General features: G+C 38.6%; 1 protein-coding gene across 1 annotated transcript in view; it reads left to right on the forward strand.

Moving 5' to 3' along the window:
- LOC127630935 (plexin-D1-like) overlaps positions 1–18,508 on the forward strand; it is a 150,480-nt gene that overhangs the window by 115,318 nt on the left and 16,654 nt on the right. The window contains exons 21-25 of the mRNA XM_052108824.1: positions 472–579; positions 3,939–4,051; positions 11,755–11,859; positions 15,224–15,354; positions 16,997–17,195. Coding sequence (XP_051964784.1) covers positions 472–579; positions 3,939–4,051; positions 11,755–11,859; positions 15,224–15,354; positions 16,997–17,195 — 656 coding nt within the window. The remainder of the gene's footprint in view (positions 1–471; positions 580–3,938; positions 4,052–11,754; positions 11,860–15,223; positions 15,355–16,996; positions 17,196–18,508) is intronic.

Genomic DNA, 18,508 nt, shown 5'->3' on the forward strand with positions numbered 1-18,508 from the left:
ACCACACTAGAAGCTTTTTGAAACATTTTCAAATCATGCTGGATAACATGATCATCAGATGCATGCTGCAATTGAAGTCAAAATACATGTCAGAAACAAAAAACAATCAAGTTCTTGTTGATATTTCTGTTCAACAACGGAGCATACAGAACTACAAATTTTAATTTGACAAAAAAAAATTATAAAGGGGTTTTCAAACTTGTTGATGCCAACTAACTCTTGCAAAGGGACCCTATTCCTGTCAAATAAAGGCAACTATATGTCTTCATGCATTAAGACCCAATTTATATTGTATAAGAAAACTTATTGTTTGCTAAATTAATTTATTTAGTCATTGTACTTAGCAGTTTCACTTGTAGTCTAGCACTTTTGGACCCCACTTAATATGCGTGTGTCCACTTGAACAAATAATCAATCTTCTGGGAGCAACAAAAATAACACCACCTCTGTGTGTGTTGTGTGTGTGTGTAGCGCTGGTGGTGTATTGCACTAAAAGTCGCAGGGCGGAGAGGTACTGGCAGAAGACCTTGTTACAAATGGAGGAGATGGAGTCACAGATCAGAGATGAGATACGCAAAGGTAACACACATCTGTACTAATGGAAGGTTATTTTTGGTGCAAGTGCCCTAAAGGGGTCTATATATCACACACACACACACACACACACACACACACACACACACACACACACTCTTAGAGATCACATGAAGAAAAATGAGGCTGACAGGAGGAAAATGCTCTAATGGTCTGAGTGTGTCATAAATCACTGCTAGTCCTCTATACTGCTCGCAGATCTGCTTTACTGCCATTCTTATCTGTCAAGCTCCGAAAAGTACAAAAACACATCATAAAAACACCATATGAGTAGTTGATTCGACGTGTGCGCTATTTCCCAAGTCTTTTCAAGTAGTTGAGTGAAGGAGGTAGCGGTTCGCGTGATATGAGCGTGAAGCGATCATCTGGGTTCCGCAGCTGCTTTTGGGTCCTTGAATAACGTATAACCTGCGAATAAGGGCAGCCGGTGGATTTTCTGGTGCCCTCCTATTGTAAGATGGTGCCCTATGCAGACAGCATAGTATGCGTGTAGGGAGCGGTGGAACTTCACACAAAATATAGTGTGTGTGTTTAAACAAACCCATATAAAACACTCAACTTTATAAATAATGTTTTTCTTTTTACAGTGAAACAACATTCAGTATGTGCTGAATGAAACAGCTTTTTTACAATCACTTTGGCACTCATTACAGAACCTTGTTGTCAAAACTCTGAGTTTTTCAAAACTCTAGACACACAAAAAAAGAATGGTCATAACTTGTAACACAGGCTGTCCAATGTTCAAAGCATTGCATTATGGATTCATGTCTCTAAAGAAACTTTGCACTTTCAGAATCATTGTGTAACAAATATGGAAAGGAGGAAGCTGAGGCCGGCTTGACAAAACACATAGACATTTATTGTTGCACTTTTCAGGCCATTTTCAGCAGTACACAAAATGTTTTCTTTTCAGCATCCACTACACTGACACGCAGATACACACAGATAGCTTCATGCATCTCTCTCTCTCTCTCTCTCTCTCTCGCTCTCTCTTCTGCTGCTGTCTCCCCTCCTCCAATACTCACTGGAGTGCGAGACAGGTGTGACACACAGGAGGAGCTCTTTAACCACTTATCTTCCTGGCCTCGCTTTGCCCAGACGCCGCTCGGCCCCGCCCTGCTCACCACACATTGGTTCAAATAACTAATTTATTATGAAATACCATAAGAACATTAATTTAGCTCACCCTCACACAAGATACCGATAGTTTCACTGTGTAGTTGTTCATGGAATCATTCAATATTGTAGTACAAAATACGAGATAATATGTTTCATTATGGTACTACACATAAATACATCACTATAAAAGGACTAGTAGAGAGAATACTACAGACACAGTGGAATCATTTAACAGAATCTGAAATGTATTGATGAAATCAAATCATAAGTTTCTTTGAAACAAAGCCAAAATAATTAGCTACAAAAAAGAAAAACTACAGTAAAACGTCAACACCAGTGTTCCTCACCTGACTTAATGTAAAAAGTAAAACAAAGGATTGATTACTGTACTTCTATATTTCCATCAACCCTGTCTTGTGGGTTTGGCCACAGGTTTTCATTTTCATTAGCCAAACATCTTTGGAAGAATCTTCAGGCATGGCAAATTCAGGCCTGACACTGGTCTGCCGTGATGTCATTGCACATGTCATTGATGGCCTGGAGAAGGTTGACTTGTTCGTGAAGGTTCATATACCTTCCACCTCCATGTGGAGAAAAATTCCTCAATCGGGTTAAGGAAAGTAGAGAATGAGGGTAAGTACATGGTGGTAAATGGTGGATTTGCCTGAAACAATGCTTGCACCCATTGAGCATGGTGGAACTTGACATTATCCCACACAATGACACAGGTCACTCTCTACAGACCTGATTTAGCTCATCAAGGAAGGTTACAAGAAATGTGTCCCACGACACCATCTTCCAAAATAGCCGCACACATGGTGATGTTGGCCCCACATTGTCCAGATACTTGGATGTTGGATGTAGAGACACCTTGTTCCTTTTCAGCATGCATGCAATAGTCTATAAACGTATGGTTTCCACATTGCTGAACAGGTTGTTATTGTCCAAGATGTGCTGCTGAATGTCTGTGAGGCGAATATTATTTCTGGCCTGAACCAAATTGACCACAGCCCACTCTTGTTGGTCCGTCAGAATTTAGCCTCTGCCTCCCATATTTGGCCTAGTCTCTATTCTGCAGGGGAAATTACAGTAAGAACACATTTAGTCACATCACCTACTCTGTGGTACACATTGGCATGCAGTATACAGTCATTTGACAATTGAGAGTAGCCTAATGTTTAGTGCATGCTGAATACTTCTCATTGTGGAAAGTTCTGATGGTTGAGGCCATGGTTAATCTTCTGAGGTTTGGTTGAATCATTGTAGCTGCATCAGTCATTGTCATGCTATGATTTACAACATGGTCTGCAACTATTGTTCGGATTTCATTGGACACTGCTGTTGTTGCTGCTGTTTTGGTCCGTGGCCTTGTCCTATACCATGTTCCCCCACTCCTCTCAAACGAGGCCCATGGCCACCTCTCTGGTGAGGCCAAAGCCCTCCTCTATGACGAGGCCCACGACCACCTCTCAGAAGGGGTGCTTGTCCCCTGCATTCCTTTGACCACCACGTCTTCCTCCTCCCACAGCTTGACCTCTATTGTGACCAAGATCACCTGCTGGCTCCATGTTATCGCTATAGTGTTGTAGGCTGATATCACACATTTCACTATGTACCACAATGTGAAATCAATCATCAGTAATGAGTTAGCAGTATTGGAAAAGGTGTGCATGGGACCATAGAAACAGTGTTTGATAAAGAATGATGATTAAATATTACATCCATAGATGTATCCAATTGGTTCATGTTTCACAGTAATTGGTGTCAATATCCTGAAACTTTCATGATCTTAACATGGAATATTGTTCATCAGTTTCCATAAAACTATGCATTAACAGTAATGCAACAGTTACTTATCATTTTGAGCAGTTGTATCATTTGATAGTTAGATCATTGTAATGAAATGAATAGACAGTCATCTCAGATGTAATGTGAAGTTGTGTCATTTTGAACAGGTGATTTAAGTTCAATGAACAAATGATCTTAGGTTTATGTGTATTGCATCCAAGTAATTGGAAAAAGTGTTAGAGTTTGGAAAAATGACATCAAGGTTCTGAAATTAGTGCCAAAGTTATTGTAAAAAACTAAATGGGAAATGAATTACACTAAGAAAATGTGTGTGTGTGTGTGTGTGTGTGTGTGTGTGTGTTGTGCACAGTTCAGTATGTGTCTCTGTGCTTGTGTCTACAGAGTGTGTGTTGCTGACATGTCAGTTTGTGCCACAGGTTTTGCGGAGCTCCAGACTGATATGACGGATCTGAGTAAAGAACTGAACCGCACACAGGGAATCCCCTTCCTGGAGTACAAGCAGTTTGTCACCCGCACGTTCTTTCCTAAGGTACCTCTCGACTCGTCTGTTTGTGTGACCTGTCACTAGGTGTCTGCTATTAGAAATGCAGTCCATTAAATGTGTGAAACTGAAAGTAGAAATGATTTGATGTGAATGGCAGTAAGTCATGTGGCTTCAAGAAATGGCAGAATACTGAACTTACATTGTTTGACAGATTCAACAACTAGTGTTTAATGCAAAATAACTTTTATAATCGGATTATCAGCCAATTTGTAATATTGCCCCATTCAACTGCACTACAGTTTGATGAAGGTGTCCTTCAGTATTCGGGAAGTTATTTTGAGGCTAATTTCCCAAGTCAATCATAACTTATAGTTGATAAACTACAGTCAAGCTGCTCTTTTAACCTGTCAGAAGTTATTTGCTCCACTATAAGCTACTTACAAAAAGTAGAACTAAACTGAAAATATTTTTTGATATACAACAATCGGATAGTATTATTAAAGAATTCAATAATAACTCTTGATAGTTATATATTTCACTAAGGAGAAATTCACTTTCAATAACCAAATTATCCACACTTATAATTCAGTAACATACTTTTAAGAAATTGTTCACTCAGAAAAGAAAATTCTCTCATCATTTACTCACCTTCATGCCATCTCAGATGTGTATGACTTTCTTTCATCAGCAGAACACAAATTAAGATTTTAAGAATAATATTTCAGCTCTGTAGGTCCAAACAATGCAAGTGAATGGTGACCAGAACTCAGAAGATACAAAAAGCACATAAAGGCAGTATAAAATGTAATCCATTTGATCCAGTCGTTAAATTAATGTCTTTTGAAATGATAAAATTATAATGAGATTGTGGCAGGGAGGAGGTCGGGTCTGGGATGGGATGCTACACACCCAGCCCCTAATCGGGCTAATTAAGCCTCTAGAGGTATAAAGTCTGACTGGAGATGGCAGTGCGACAGAGAGAGAGATGTATGGGCAGCTGCCTGAAACCTGTGTGTTTGTCATTTGGTTAAGTTTATATTAAACAATTATTTATATTATCAAGCCAGTTCTTGCCTCCTCCTTTCCCTTTAATCCTTTACAACAATATCATTGTTTTGTTCCGGTGCGGGTCTACGAGGAGAGAAGTAAATGCGCTGTTTCAATTGAAAGCAAAACCAATGAAGCTCATTCTCTCATAATCAAACTGAGCTGCACTTCTGGTTGTTGTATAGCATCAGTACTCGTGTGAACATACAAGTCAAGTGGGTTTTTATTGTCTTTCCCCTATATAGCTTATATACATTGGAACGAAATGCCATTACTCCAGGACCATGGTGCAACACAGAACAGTACGCAAGACTACATAAAGTGCAATACAACAGTGTGAGATGAGTGCAGGACAATATATACATGAGCTGTAGACTGTAAACTATTTTGTAGTGTTGCAGCATTAAGTATAACATAATTATATGTATATTTAAGTATAGAAAAAGTATAGCATAGATGAGTTATACATAATAATAAGTGACTGATGCAGCTTTGTAAAGTGCAGGTTTGCAAAGTTTTTGAGTCATATTGGGTTAGGTGTTTGACTAGGCCAGGTGAGCATTGGGAGGCAGCATGGTGTTGGGTAATCTGACTGCCTCAGGGAAGAAACTGTTGCAGAGTCTGCTGGTGGTGGCACAGATGGTCCTGTACCTTCTGCCAGGAGGGTGAAGAGTCCATGAGAGGGGTCGTCCGCAATACTGGTGGCTGGTGTTCTCACAATTCGCTGTAGGGTCTTGCGGTCATAGGCTGTGCATTTACCATGCCACACGGTGAGACAGCTCTCTATCATCCCTCTTTAGAAAGTGATGAGGATGGGAGGAGGGAGTTTGGCTCTCTTGAGCTTCCACAGAAACTGCTGGGCCTTCTTGGCTAGACAGGTGGTGTTGAGAGTCCAGGAGAGGTCCTCCGTCATATACACATTAAGAAATTTGGAGCTTATGACTCTCTCCACAGTTGTTCTGTTGATGTGCATTGGCGAGTGGTCTACACCATTCTTCGAGCTGGTTCACCTCCTCTCTGTACACTGATTCATTATTGTTGCTGATGGGACCCACAACTGTAGTGTCATCAGCAAACTTGAGGATATGATTTAAACTCTACTTTGTCAGGTGGGTAAACGGAAGTGGACTGATCTGACTGAACTGAGCTGGTGTTCAGTGGGGTGGTGCTGGAGGTGGTGTTGCTGATCCTGACGGATTGGGGTCTCCCAGTTAAACAGACCAGAATCCAGTTGCAGAGGGAGGTGGTTAGACCCTGCAGGTTCAGCTTTGTTATCAGTTGTTGTGGGATGATTGTGTTGAACGCTGAACTAAATTCTATGAACAGCATCCCTACGTAGTTGTCCTTTTTGTCCAGATGGGTCAGAGAAAGGTGGATCATAGCAGATACGGTGTCCGCTGTTGAGCAGTTGAGATGATAAGCATACTGAAATAGGTCCAGTGTGGTGGGAAGACTGCTGTTTTATGACTAGCAGCTCAAAGCACTTCATGATGACAGGTGTGAGTGCAACAGGCCTGTAGTCATTCAGGCAGAACACAGATGATTTCTTTGGCACATGGATGATGGTGGTCATCTTGAAGCTCACAGGGACAACTGCTTGGCTGTTGACGATGTCTTTGAGGACATCTGCAAGCTGATTGGCACATTCCCTGTGCATCCGGCCAGGTATGTTGTCAGGACCAGCAGCTTTCCGCGGGTTAATTCTGGACAGAGTCTTCTTGACATCTACTGCCGACAGACAAAGTACTTGGTTGGTGGGAGTTGGGGTGGCCTTCCCCACAGGCATGTTGTTCTGTGTTTCAAACCATGAGTAGAAATCATTTAATGCTTCTGGGAGTGAGGCGTCACCATCACAGACAAGTGGTCTAGTGATGGCCTGAAGCCTTGCCACATGCACTTTGCATCCTTGGTGTTTAGGAAGTGACCTTGGATTCTTTTTGCGTAGTTGTGCTGTACCTCTTCGATAGATTGGCCCTTGTTGTGCAGAGGGCTGCCTTGTCGTCAGACCTAAAGGCAGTGTCTCAGGTTTTCAGCAGTGAGTGCACTTCAACTGTCATGCAACTCCACCAGCGACGAACAGTAGCTTGAGACCACAACAGCATTACGCACTTACATCAGGCAGTGAACTGATGCCTCTCATAGATTCGCACCGGAAGTCAACAATTATAGTGAAAAGGATATAAATATTGATCTGTTTCTTACCCAAACCTAGCATATTTCTTCAGAAGACATGATTTAAACCTCTGGAGTCTATATGGATTACATTTATTCTGCATTTATGTGCTTTTGGAGCTTCAAAGTTCTGGTCACAATGCACTTATATTGTGAGGACCTACAGAGATGAAATATTATTTTGAAAATCTTCAGTTGTTTTTTTCAGAAGAAAGAAATTCATACACATCTGAATCTCATGAGGGTAAATTATGAGAGAATTGTGAACTGTCCCTTTAACTAAAGGATTTGTAGTAAAACCATAGTAAGCACAAAATGAACCATTGTTTCTACAGTCGTGGTTACATAGTAAAACCATGTTTCATTTTCATGAGTTACACAAATAGGGTAATGACATTAAATTGAACAATTTTATACTTAACATACTGTACACTAATACCCTACTGTAAAGTATTCAATGGAAAGGAGGAGGTGAGAACCGGCTTTTCAATATAAATAATAGTTTAATGATAAACTTAAAAGAAGACTATGGCTGGGATAAACGATTATTTTTTAAACGATTAATCTAGTGATTTATTTTTTCGATGCATCGATTAATCTAACGATTCATTTTTTCAGTCCGATTCGATTAATCGACTTGTGACAACACCGGTAATACCGGTTTCATCGGGGGTGGGGGTGTATAAAATGTAAAAAAAAAAAAACATTTGCCGGGAGTTTGATTGACTGGCGATCTGATCAATCGATCATAATACGCCATTTTTGTCCGACAAAGTAGTCAGGAGAGAGAAGATTAACGTCGGTGGATTTGAATTTGAATAATGGATTGTAGGCTACCGTACTGACATCTTTCCGCGGTTAAAACAACAGTGCTTCTGATGTAGGCTACATTCATGTTTAGCCTATTTGATGCTATAAATTAACCAAGGAAAAGATGATCGGTTCACGAGCAATCTGTCACGACAAATTAAAGAGCCACAAAATAGTAGGCCTATTTATGGTTTAATTTTCTTTGAATGACCAAATTTGAAAGTTGAGACTTTATTAAATGTTACCTGCTTGGTCCTGTCTGTCAGCGCGTTGTCGTTGTCCTCTATGTATTTTTCACGACATTCATAGCTATAAGCGCATTATTAATAGCTATAAGTGAAAACTTTAGGTGTCGACAACGTATTATAGCCTACTCCAACATCGAGTGCAAAGTGGGGAGTTGAAAAAAAACGTACGGTGCTCTGTCATCTGCAGCTGCAACCGGGTGGCGCCCCTTCAGATGCTGGTGCATTGCCGTGGTGCTAGAATGGAAGGCCATCTCCATTTTGCAAAGACGACATATCACGGATTTGTTTCCTTTTAAATTAAAGAATTCCCATACTTTAGAGGAACGAGTGCATGCCGCCTTGCACTTCTGACAGTCTGAGGAGCCACTCATGTTGCTACTAGTTGCCGGCGCCGCCATCTTTGTTTTGGGTCCGACGAATCGACGCGCATATTTTGCGTCAACGTATTTTTTGCGTCGACGTCATTGATGACGTCGACGCGTTGTCCCAGCCCTAAAGAAGACACAAACGCACACATGACGGACATGTCCGCTAACGATCTCTCTCTCCCGCACGATCCTCTGCAGTCGACCTTTATCCCTCTCGGAGGCTTAATTAGCTTGATAATGGACCGGGTGTGTATGATCACGACCCGGCCCTGCCCTCCGCCATGCCACACCTACTTTATAGAACTGAATCGAAATATAGTGATAAAGAGTAGCAATATATATCAGAGTTCTCAACATTAGATAGTTTATTTTAACTGATTCTTTTACATGATTTGTCTGAAAGAAACAACTTTATTAAAATGAAACATTTATTTTAACTGATTCAGTTACAGGAACCATTCAAAAGGGAATCGTTTATTTTAACCGGTTCATTCACAGGAATTGTTTGAAAGAATCGTCTCTCTAAATTGAATCTGAGTTCTCAACACTGGAGTCTGCTGTCCATTGAAGTTAGAGTTGTGGCAGATCTTTGACTTTCTTCTCCTCTTTGTTTTCATTTGAAAACCACAAGTGTTACTTTGTCTACAGTACACTGTAAAAAGAAATCTGTTGTTTTTAACAAAACAAATAAAATGGCAGCTGTGGTTGCCAGAATAATTATGTAAACAATACAGTAAAAATTTAAACAGCTTTACAGAACAACCAGAACAACCTGAACATTTTACAGTTTAAAACTGCTGAATTTGCATGACCATTCTGGCACTGTAAAAAAATAAATGTATAAATAAAAGAAATGTCATACACTTGATATTAACCTTCTGAAACTGTAAAAATCTTCTTTTTACTTTATAAGGTATTGTTAATCACATTAGTAATTACAGAACAGCACATGATGACATTCTGGGAGCAATGATCAATAAACATATAGAGACAGCGCTCAGTGTCACTCACACAAACACTGAACACCATCAGAATAACACGTGAACCACAGATCCACCCTAAAAATACACACACAAATAGACAAAGTGTTTGCTGGTCAGTGTTTTTTGTCAGACTTGGGGGAATTTTGTATATGCTGTTAAAATGTCATGAAATCTCCATTTTAGCACAAGTCAAAGTTAAGAGCTTCAAAGGTTTTCACTAATGCACGCTGCATTTCACAACTAAATGCATGAATACATTATACAGTGGTTTACAAGCTCAAGATACACAAATACACAAAGATCATTTGATAACACTTTACATTACTTCACCTTTGTTAAGGGGTTTTAAAGGGGCCCATTAATGACTAACAAGTAATAAACAAATGCATTATAAATGTCTCTTTATATGCAGTTACAACATTAATAAAAAGGGCGGCATTTGGCCAATTCTTTCCACAGAGTGAGCATTTGAACTTACATGTTATGAATGCTTAAAACCTATACTTATTTTAATCATACACATAAAATCCCATTGTTTATGATGTATGTCACAAAAACAGACTGTTATAATGAGATTAAAAGGGAGGATTGTGTCATTTTGTGTTTATGTTCATGACTGTAATGTCTTGACTCACTTGTGTTGTCACTTTCCTCACATTGATGTCAAAAGAATGAAGTGACAAAAACACTTTTCAGCTCTTTATGCTCATTCACAGCAGATATCATGTGATAAAGTTCGATGACCATTAAATCATTAAATCATCCTGAAATGTATGCACAAGTTTCTTATGTTAGAAACTCTGTAATACATGCTTCATATGTGTCCACTTTACATTAAGAAGTGAATCATGTTATTAAGTATTTATTCAAGTCTAAACGAAAGTCTCCCTTTTATTCAAGTTGTTATAACTGAACATCAGTGATTATTATTCATTATACTACAGGGCTGTTGAATGCTTGATTCTGATTGGTTGAGAACGTTCTAAGGTGTGCAATTATTTTCAGGGAAACGCACGGCTAAAGTAGTTCCAGGCATGTCTTGACCGCATTACAGTTCCATATCACTTCGCATAGTCAACTGTAATAACGGAAAATAGGATACAATTCATAACAAGAAGTGACAGCGACAAATCCACTTTAACTTCAAGAGGATTTGTCACCAGACACAGCAGCCCAATACGTCGTTGGATGATTTGAATTCTGTCAGCCCAATGCGCTTGATCTGCCATTTTCGATGTCTGACTTCACCATCAATGGAAACGTGCAGTTTAATTTTAATAAATAAATTCGTTCGAATTAACGAATGAATTATAACGTATGAATTAATAAATAAATTAAATAATATGACGCACATGATTTTCTGTCTCATTATTGCAACTCTGTCTCTCTAATAACTACACTAATAACTGCATTAGTCTGCTGTCAGTGGCTCAAACCTCCGTTACTAACTCTAAAATGATGTTTTGGAATTAGCAACGGAGACATGGGATTAGATGCGTAAGAAATTAGTCCTACATACAAGAGCGTTTTAATGACAAAAACTTGACAAACGTCTAGAATCACATCATCTGAACAATGTTTCGAGGTGTGGTAACTGTAGTATAAGCGGAATAATTGACTCGGGCGTTGAATTATTAGAAAATAATGCACACCGAGTGTAACGGCCACTCCGCTTCGCGTCGTGACCGCATTACCACCCCGGGTGTGCATTATTTTTCTAATAATTCAACGGCCCGTCGTCAATTATTCCTTACTTAATGAACCCCTTTATAACCCCTTAACAAAGTGTCATATTTGTCATTTAATGCACAATTTAATGTTGGTTTTGTATTTTTGAGAATTTGATTGGTTAACACTCTTACAGTAATGGTAGATAGATGCCGTTTGTGATGCCAAGTTTACCGGTGTCAGAACACACACATCCTGTGATGTTCATTTTAAACCTGGAAGATGAAAATAACCCCAAAAACCCTAAATGATCTGCTTGAATGGAACATCAGCACTCTTTTGACAGCAGATGGACTATGAGCTGCTGTTTGACTGAACGCCTGTGTGTGTGTGTGTGTGTGTGTGTGTGTGTGTGTGTGTGTGTGTGTGTGTGTGTGTGTGTGTTTGTGTAGATGTGTTCTGACTATGAGAGACGTCTGGTTCAGCCTGTTTATGAGAACAATCCTCTCGGCCCACGAGCACTATCAGAAACACATCCGCTACTGCAGGACTGGAAGGTGAGATGCACATATACACACACGTGGGATTGGACGATAAATTACATTTCGATATATTATGAACCCAAAAAATTACGGAAAATATCGAGGCATAACATGGTATTTCGAAATTTGCAACATTCTTTCCTGTCTGATGTGATCATAAATAAAATGATCACTTCATTTTACCTCTACTGTGCTTTTTTACAATGCAAAATATTGTATAATAGACAGCCGTTTTAGTGTTTTTTCTTGGTGCCACAATCAGAAATTGCAAGCAATTGTATGGCTCAGGAATAATTGCGTAAATAATCAAATAGCCTTAATGGGAAAAGGTTCACCACCCCAGGTTTACAGGGTTCGCACAAGGTGTTTGAAGTGCTTAAAGTGCTTGAATTTAGATTTTAGGAAAATCGTCTTGTTTTGCTGAAAAGCGCTTGAGATTAAAATGGAGATATTCTTCCGTGTATTGTGTCTCCATCAAAGATGAGATCACGGAATCCACTTTCATTGAATAATGTGTCTTTAATATCTGTTCTGTCCTTTACAATCAGATAAGACAGTAAATCAATTATTACATTTAACAAGAAATAGCAAGGTTAATAAATGAACCACAAAACCTGTTTGAGTCTGCTCATTGATGTAATACATTTTTATGTACAAACACTAACGGTCAAAAGTTTTGAAACACTTGACTGAAATGTTTCTCGGGATCTTAAAAATCTTTTGGTCTGAATGCGTATGATTAAATGTTTGAAATTAGTTTTGTAGACAAAAATATAATTGTGCCAACATATTCATTTATTTCATTACAAAACTCAAATGTAATAATACAAAAGATTTTGAAATGGATGATTTGGACCAAATAATAAAGAAATCAGCCAGTAAGTGCCCAGCATAGATGGGAACTCCTTCAATACTGTTTAGAAGCATCTCGGTGTGATTCCTCAAGAAGTTGCTTGAGAAAATGTCAAGAGTTCATGTCTGCAAATTCTAGACAAAGTGTGACTACTGTGAAGATGATCAAATATCACACAGTTTTGATTTATTTTGGACATAATTCCCATAGTTCCATTTATGTTATGTTATGTGGGCGGCGGTAGCTCAGCTGGTAGAGTGGGTCGGCCACTAATCGCAGGGTTGGTGGTTTGATTCAGTTCCGTTGCTTGTTCTGCACCTGATCAGACTGCATACCTGCAAACTAGTTGTCTTTCTGCAAAATTGTCGGGCGGGTGAAATAGCCTAAACATCCATGTGTTTTTATTTTATATTCCTTACTGTTGCAGTGAATGATACAAAACAGATTTTCTCACTGTATTTGTCGCTTTATATCAGAGGTGCCCAAACATTTTCCTATGAAGGGCCAAAAATCAAACTTGAATTGAGGGCAGTGGGCCAAAAGTAAACGTTGCATATATCAAACTGTATTATTTAAAATTAAATATAAATACTGCAAAACACACAGAACTCTAAAATTGAAATCATCAAGTGTCCTATACTTGCACAATGCACACAGCTGATTTTAGTTAGAGATGGGACGGGTACTCAGATGAGGCAGCAATGATCGATCATGAAAACGATGATCGATGGTGATCATGCATGATGTGACTTTTCACTTTTCACAAAATCCAGTGACAATTATCTGACAACTAAACACAAATGTGTCAAAGAGGGAGCTTATTTTTAATTTTGAGATTGATTAGGTTGTGGTTTTGAGGGGTGCATTGATTGTCAGAGATGTCTCATAGCAGCCAAACTGATGCTGCTATCATTACAATAATCAAATCAAAGTGAGAGTAATTAACCGTGTTTTCAACACCTGTCTCTGCAAAATGTTCGCTAAACACATTTTATTATCATTAATGTAAGAACTTTGTCTTGTTATTATTTAATAAAAGTGAATGTTTGTTACTGACTGTAAATCTCCCTGCCCTAAGTGATGTAACACACACCTGCGTCTCGACGAAATGAATGAAGATTTCCACACGATATAAAGTGTCATTCAGTGGCACTTTCCCTAGTTGAAAGATGAAAATTCAGACACTCTTGAGTTGAATGGAACGCTTCATGAATCACAGCAACAACAATACAGAGCATCACGGCTTTCCCATATGAGCGAACACTTGGGAACACACACACACACACACACACACACACACACACACACACATACACACACTATCAGTCAAAAGAAGAATTTTTCAAAGCTTTGGGAAATAATGAATAACTTCTATAGCAACTGTTGTGCCACTGGCTCATAATATCATGATTGATTTACTGCTGAGCATTGATGTGAAGTGTGTTTACACTAAAACACTGACTGTAGTTCAGTAGAAGTTAGAATCACCTTAAATATTATTAAAGTGTGATCGCATATTGCAATATATTCAAGTGAAGATCTTGTTTCCTGCCGCTGGCCTCAGATCTGCACTCCTTCATTTATCTTGCTGTTTGGCTTTGCAGCATATGGAAACAGTTTCCAGAGGCCCCGCTGTTAAACACTCACACACAACACAGTCCTGTGACAGATCACATACACAACTCAGTGTTCAACATTCAGTCCTTAAAAATCTACTTTCTGTTTAATATTAAAGGCATCCAATTGTGTTATAATAAAGCAATAAGCCACAAAATGCTGCATGTTACATGGTAAAATCACTGTAATAAATGGCCACAAGTGGCTTCTTGTTTTTAGATTTGCTTTATTTATTTCTTTGCTATGCACAGTTGTTGGGAAACTATTGGTTTGAATCCTTGATAAATTGCCTCGGTTTCTTTAACATGACACAACCTGACATTGCACAACAACATCAGTATTGTACAAGAAGGCATTTTGTAATTATAAATGTAATTGAAATTTCTATAGTGAATATATTTATTTCTATTCATGTTCTAATCTAAAATATTTCATTGGTTGGAAATTGTTCTTGACTCTGATCTCTAGAAAATTCATGGAAATATCGTTGTTCAAAATGTATGGAAGTAAAAAGGACATAAACATGACAGCATACAACAAAGTCACAAATATGTCCAAAATACAGAATGTACAAATGACCTAGAGTGCACAAATAGATGTGTACCAAAAGTAAGCAGGACATTGTAAACTATTTGCTGAAAGGCATTTCTACTCGAGAAGAAAAAAATGCATGAACTACCAGTAACAGAGAACATCATGGTTACTGTTGTAACCTCCATTCCCTGAGGGAGGGATATATTTTGATAAATGTTTGATTTTTCTGAATCATTTTTGTCAATCATTCAAATCGACACCATTATTGAATACCTTGAATAACTTAGTTTTGTTAAAATAAATATTTAATCAGAAGTTTTAAAGAGCACTCCATACCGTATGCTAACGTGACCTGTATCTTTGACTTTTTCTTAGCCATCCAACACCACACGACCAAACCTGGAGGAGGGAATTACACTGTTCTCCACTCTACTCAACAACAAACACTTCCTAGTCACCTTCGTTCATGCACTTGAGCAGCAGAAAGACTTTGCCGCGAGAGACAGGTTATACGGCTGAAAATGCACTCATAAAAAACACATTTTCTCTTTGGAGAAAGTTCTTGAAGCTGCTGAAGAACTTGTTTTCTAGTACTGAGTTAATAACTCTAAAAGAAGATTCCAGAAGAAAATATTATAGTTGAGATGTTGCTCACTTATGTCATCTAATATCAACTTTTTTCTTAAATGTTTGTCCTAAAATTAATTAAGAAAATAGAATAGTTAGACTTTCAAATAGGGGTGTACAATATTTAGCAGATAACTGGGTGAATCAGAATATGATTTCTATGCCGATAGTGGAATAACTGCCAATATTTTTGATTGTCAGGTCGCTCTGTGAGGATTATTTCTCCATGTATGCACGCAACGTTATGCTGTTTTCCATATTCGGTTTGTGTTTCAAGTAGTAAGCGAAAATCCAACAAAACTTATATATGTTATTTGGGGGCAATTATTGCTGTTTTTGCTAATTACTTTATAATACACGAACAGAATTAGGAAAATGGTACAATTAAATGACACTTTTATGAGTAGTTTTGAATTCATTTGCAGCTCAACTTTAAAGGGTTAAAAGGTGAAAAGGAAAATTACCGGTTTCGGTAGAAGCCACGAGCTGTGAATTATCGTAATTTTCACAATTGTCGTATCGGCTTCAGTGAGCTCTTAATCATGTTGTGGGTTTCAGCCACATTTAGCTGTGAATTATCGGTTAATATTGATTTAATATTGAGATTTTGGTGTCTAAAATAGAGGACACGTGAGATAATTGGAGTTTTTTGTCTCAGGAGAAACACCTGAGCAGCAGCAGACTTCAGCAAGCATCTCAATTGCCTCATCACTGTGAAGTAAAAACAATTGAGATGTTCAATATAAGTTATTATACAAATCTCCAAAGGGAGCACAGTATAACAGAAGAGGAGACAACAGCGTTTCATCAGACAGTCAAATACACACTGCACTTTCAGTGTCAATATAAAAGCTCCAGGTGAAGGTGAATTAATAGAACAGATATATATTACTTTTGTATAAAACAAATCTAATACTTCAAATAATAATGATAATTGATATTATTATAATAAACTTGACAGGTAAGTATTTAGTATTATGCAATGGTCAATGGCCTTTTCATTTTGAAATACTGTAGATCTACTTGGCTAGAGTGGCTGTTTGGATTAAATTATGGTTCATCTGATTAATCTTCATCTATAACCTATAACCTGATCCGTTTCAGAGCAAATACATAATTATAGAGAGAGATATATAATAAAATATTTTCAATAGGCTGAAAAATATTGAGATATAATGTTTGTAGCCATATCTCCCATCTCTAGTAGAAACTACAGCAAAGTGGAGACTAGTTGCATTACTCAAAATAATTCAGTGCTTTGATTTCGGTATTTGACACACTGTACACATGCATGCCATAATCATATGTGTCTGAGTTGCTCCATCAATTGAAGAGTACAGTATAGTATTGCACAATTGGTTTACATGTGTGGAATAGATGTCTGGCGAGCGAGTTTTCGTCTGTACAGAGCTATTCATCACAACGGTTCTTCAGAGAGCTGGACATTCCCCAAATTTCCTCATCTCACACTTTCCACTTTAGGTTTAATTTCATTTAAACATGTTTTCCATTGACGTTTAGGTGCAATCTAGCCTCTCTGCTCACAGTCGCCCTCCATGGTAAACTTCAATACTACACAAGCATCATGAAGGACTTGCTGGTGGATTTGATTGACGCTTCAGCCTCCAAAAACCCCAAACTGATGCTCCGGCGAACAGAATCAGTGGTAGAGAAGATGCTCACCAACTGGATGTCCATCTGCATGTACAGCTTCCTGAAGGTGCTTACCCAATAACTCTAAACTAGCCATGAGTGGAATACATGATATGACTTCATTGGGAATGTTTCATCTTTCCTGCTTAAAAAACTAAAATCCAAAAAGCAAAGCTTAAGCTGGTCAAACGGGTCAACCACTTACATTTTTGAAGATGATTAACCAGCTCAACCAGGTCCCCACCAGTTTAGCCAAGATGCCATTCCTAATTAGAGTGGCCAAGTCCTGCATAGCCTGAATTTAGACTTTATGACTCAAAGTCTGGTCCAGTTTCAGGTAAAGAACTGCCCACTTTAACAGGAAGTGACCATCTGGTAGACATGTAAAGAAACCAACCACACTTTTGTCACATTTTATGTGCTAACTATGGCGGGTTTATATGAAATAAACAACCTGGTCTTGTGACAAGTCTTAGTACGAGATGGCAAAATCTTAAAAAAATCGTAGTTGATTGTACGAAAGCATACTCTTACTCCCATATAAAAAAAAAAGAACCAATAAACAATAAATGTAACCCTTGAACTAAACCAAAACTTGACCATGACTTAATTGGAAAATAACTTTTGTGTACAACAGAAGTAGAAAAAATATCAGAGTTTAGAATTAGACGAGCGAAGCGTTATACAGGTTTTGACACACATTCGTCATTTGTATTATATTAATAACTATAGAATGAGTAACCAAATTTGTTCACAGACTTTTCCTTTCTTGAAATAAAGAGTTGGAATGGAGGCTAGCTAAAATCTGATGCCTGTAATATGTATCGATTTGAAATTATGTTTGTTTATTGGTTGGCCTAAAACGTCATGGTTACTGTTGTTACCTCCGTTCCCTGAGGGAAGGAATGAGACGTTGTGTCGAATGACTTGACACAAGGGGTCTTCCTGAGATGCCAAACATACCTCTGAACCTGAGAAAAGGCCAATGTCAAGTTGGCAGACAGAATTTGCATGCCCTGCCCCGGAACATACACATATGTGGGGTATAAAGGGAAGCAGGGCAGCAACTGCCAGTCAGGATTTTGCACTGAGGAGCCGAAAATAAGGTACGACCGTTTACAGTGGTAGGTCTAGTGCTGTGGCAGGACGGACAGAATGTCTTGTTTCTTCTCTTGGGGAACGGAGGTTACAACAGTAACCATGATGTTCCCTTTCTGTCCCTCACTCGAATGAAGTGACACAAGGGGTCCCATCTAAAAACGGCATGCACTGACCATGTTATGTGAACTGTCGAGACAGGTGCAAGCAGGCTACTGCATGCTAGAGGCAACTGCACGTAGCCCTCCCAATGCCCCCAAAGAGATGTCACATACAGACCTT

This window comes from Xyrauchen texanus, chromosome 37, assembly GCF_025860055.1.
Source record: "Xyrauchen texanus isolate HMW12.3.18 chromosome 37, RBS_HiC_50CHRs, whole genome shotgun sequence".
Lineage (NCBI taxonomy): Eukaryota > Metazoa > Chordata > Actinopteri > Cypriniformes > Catostomidae > Xyrauchen > Xyrauchen texanus.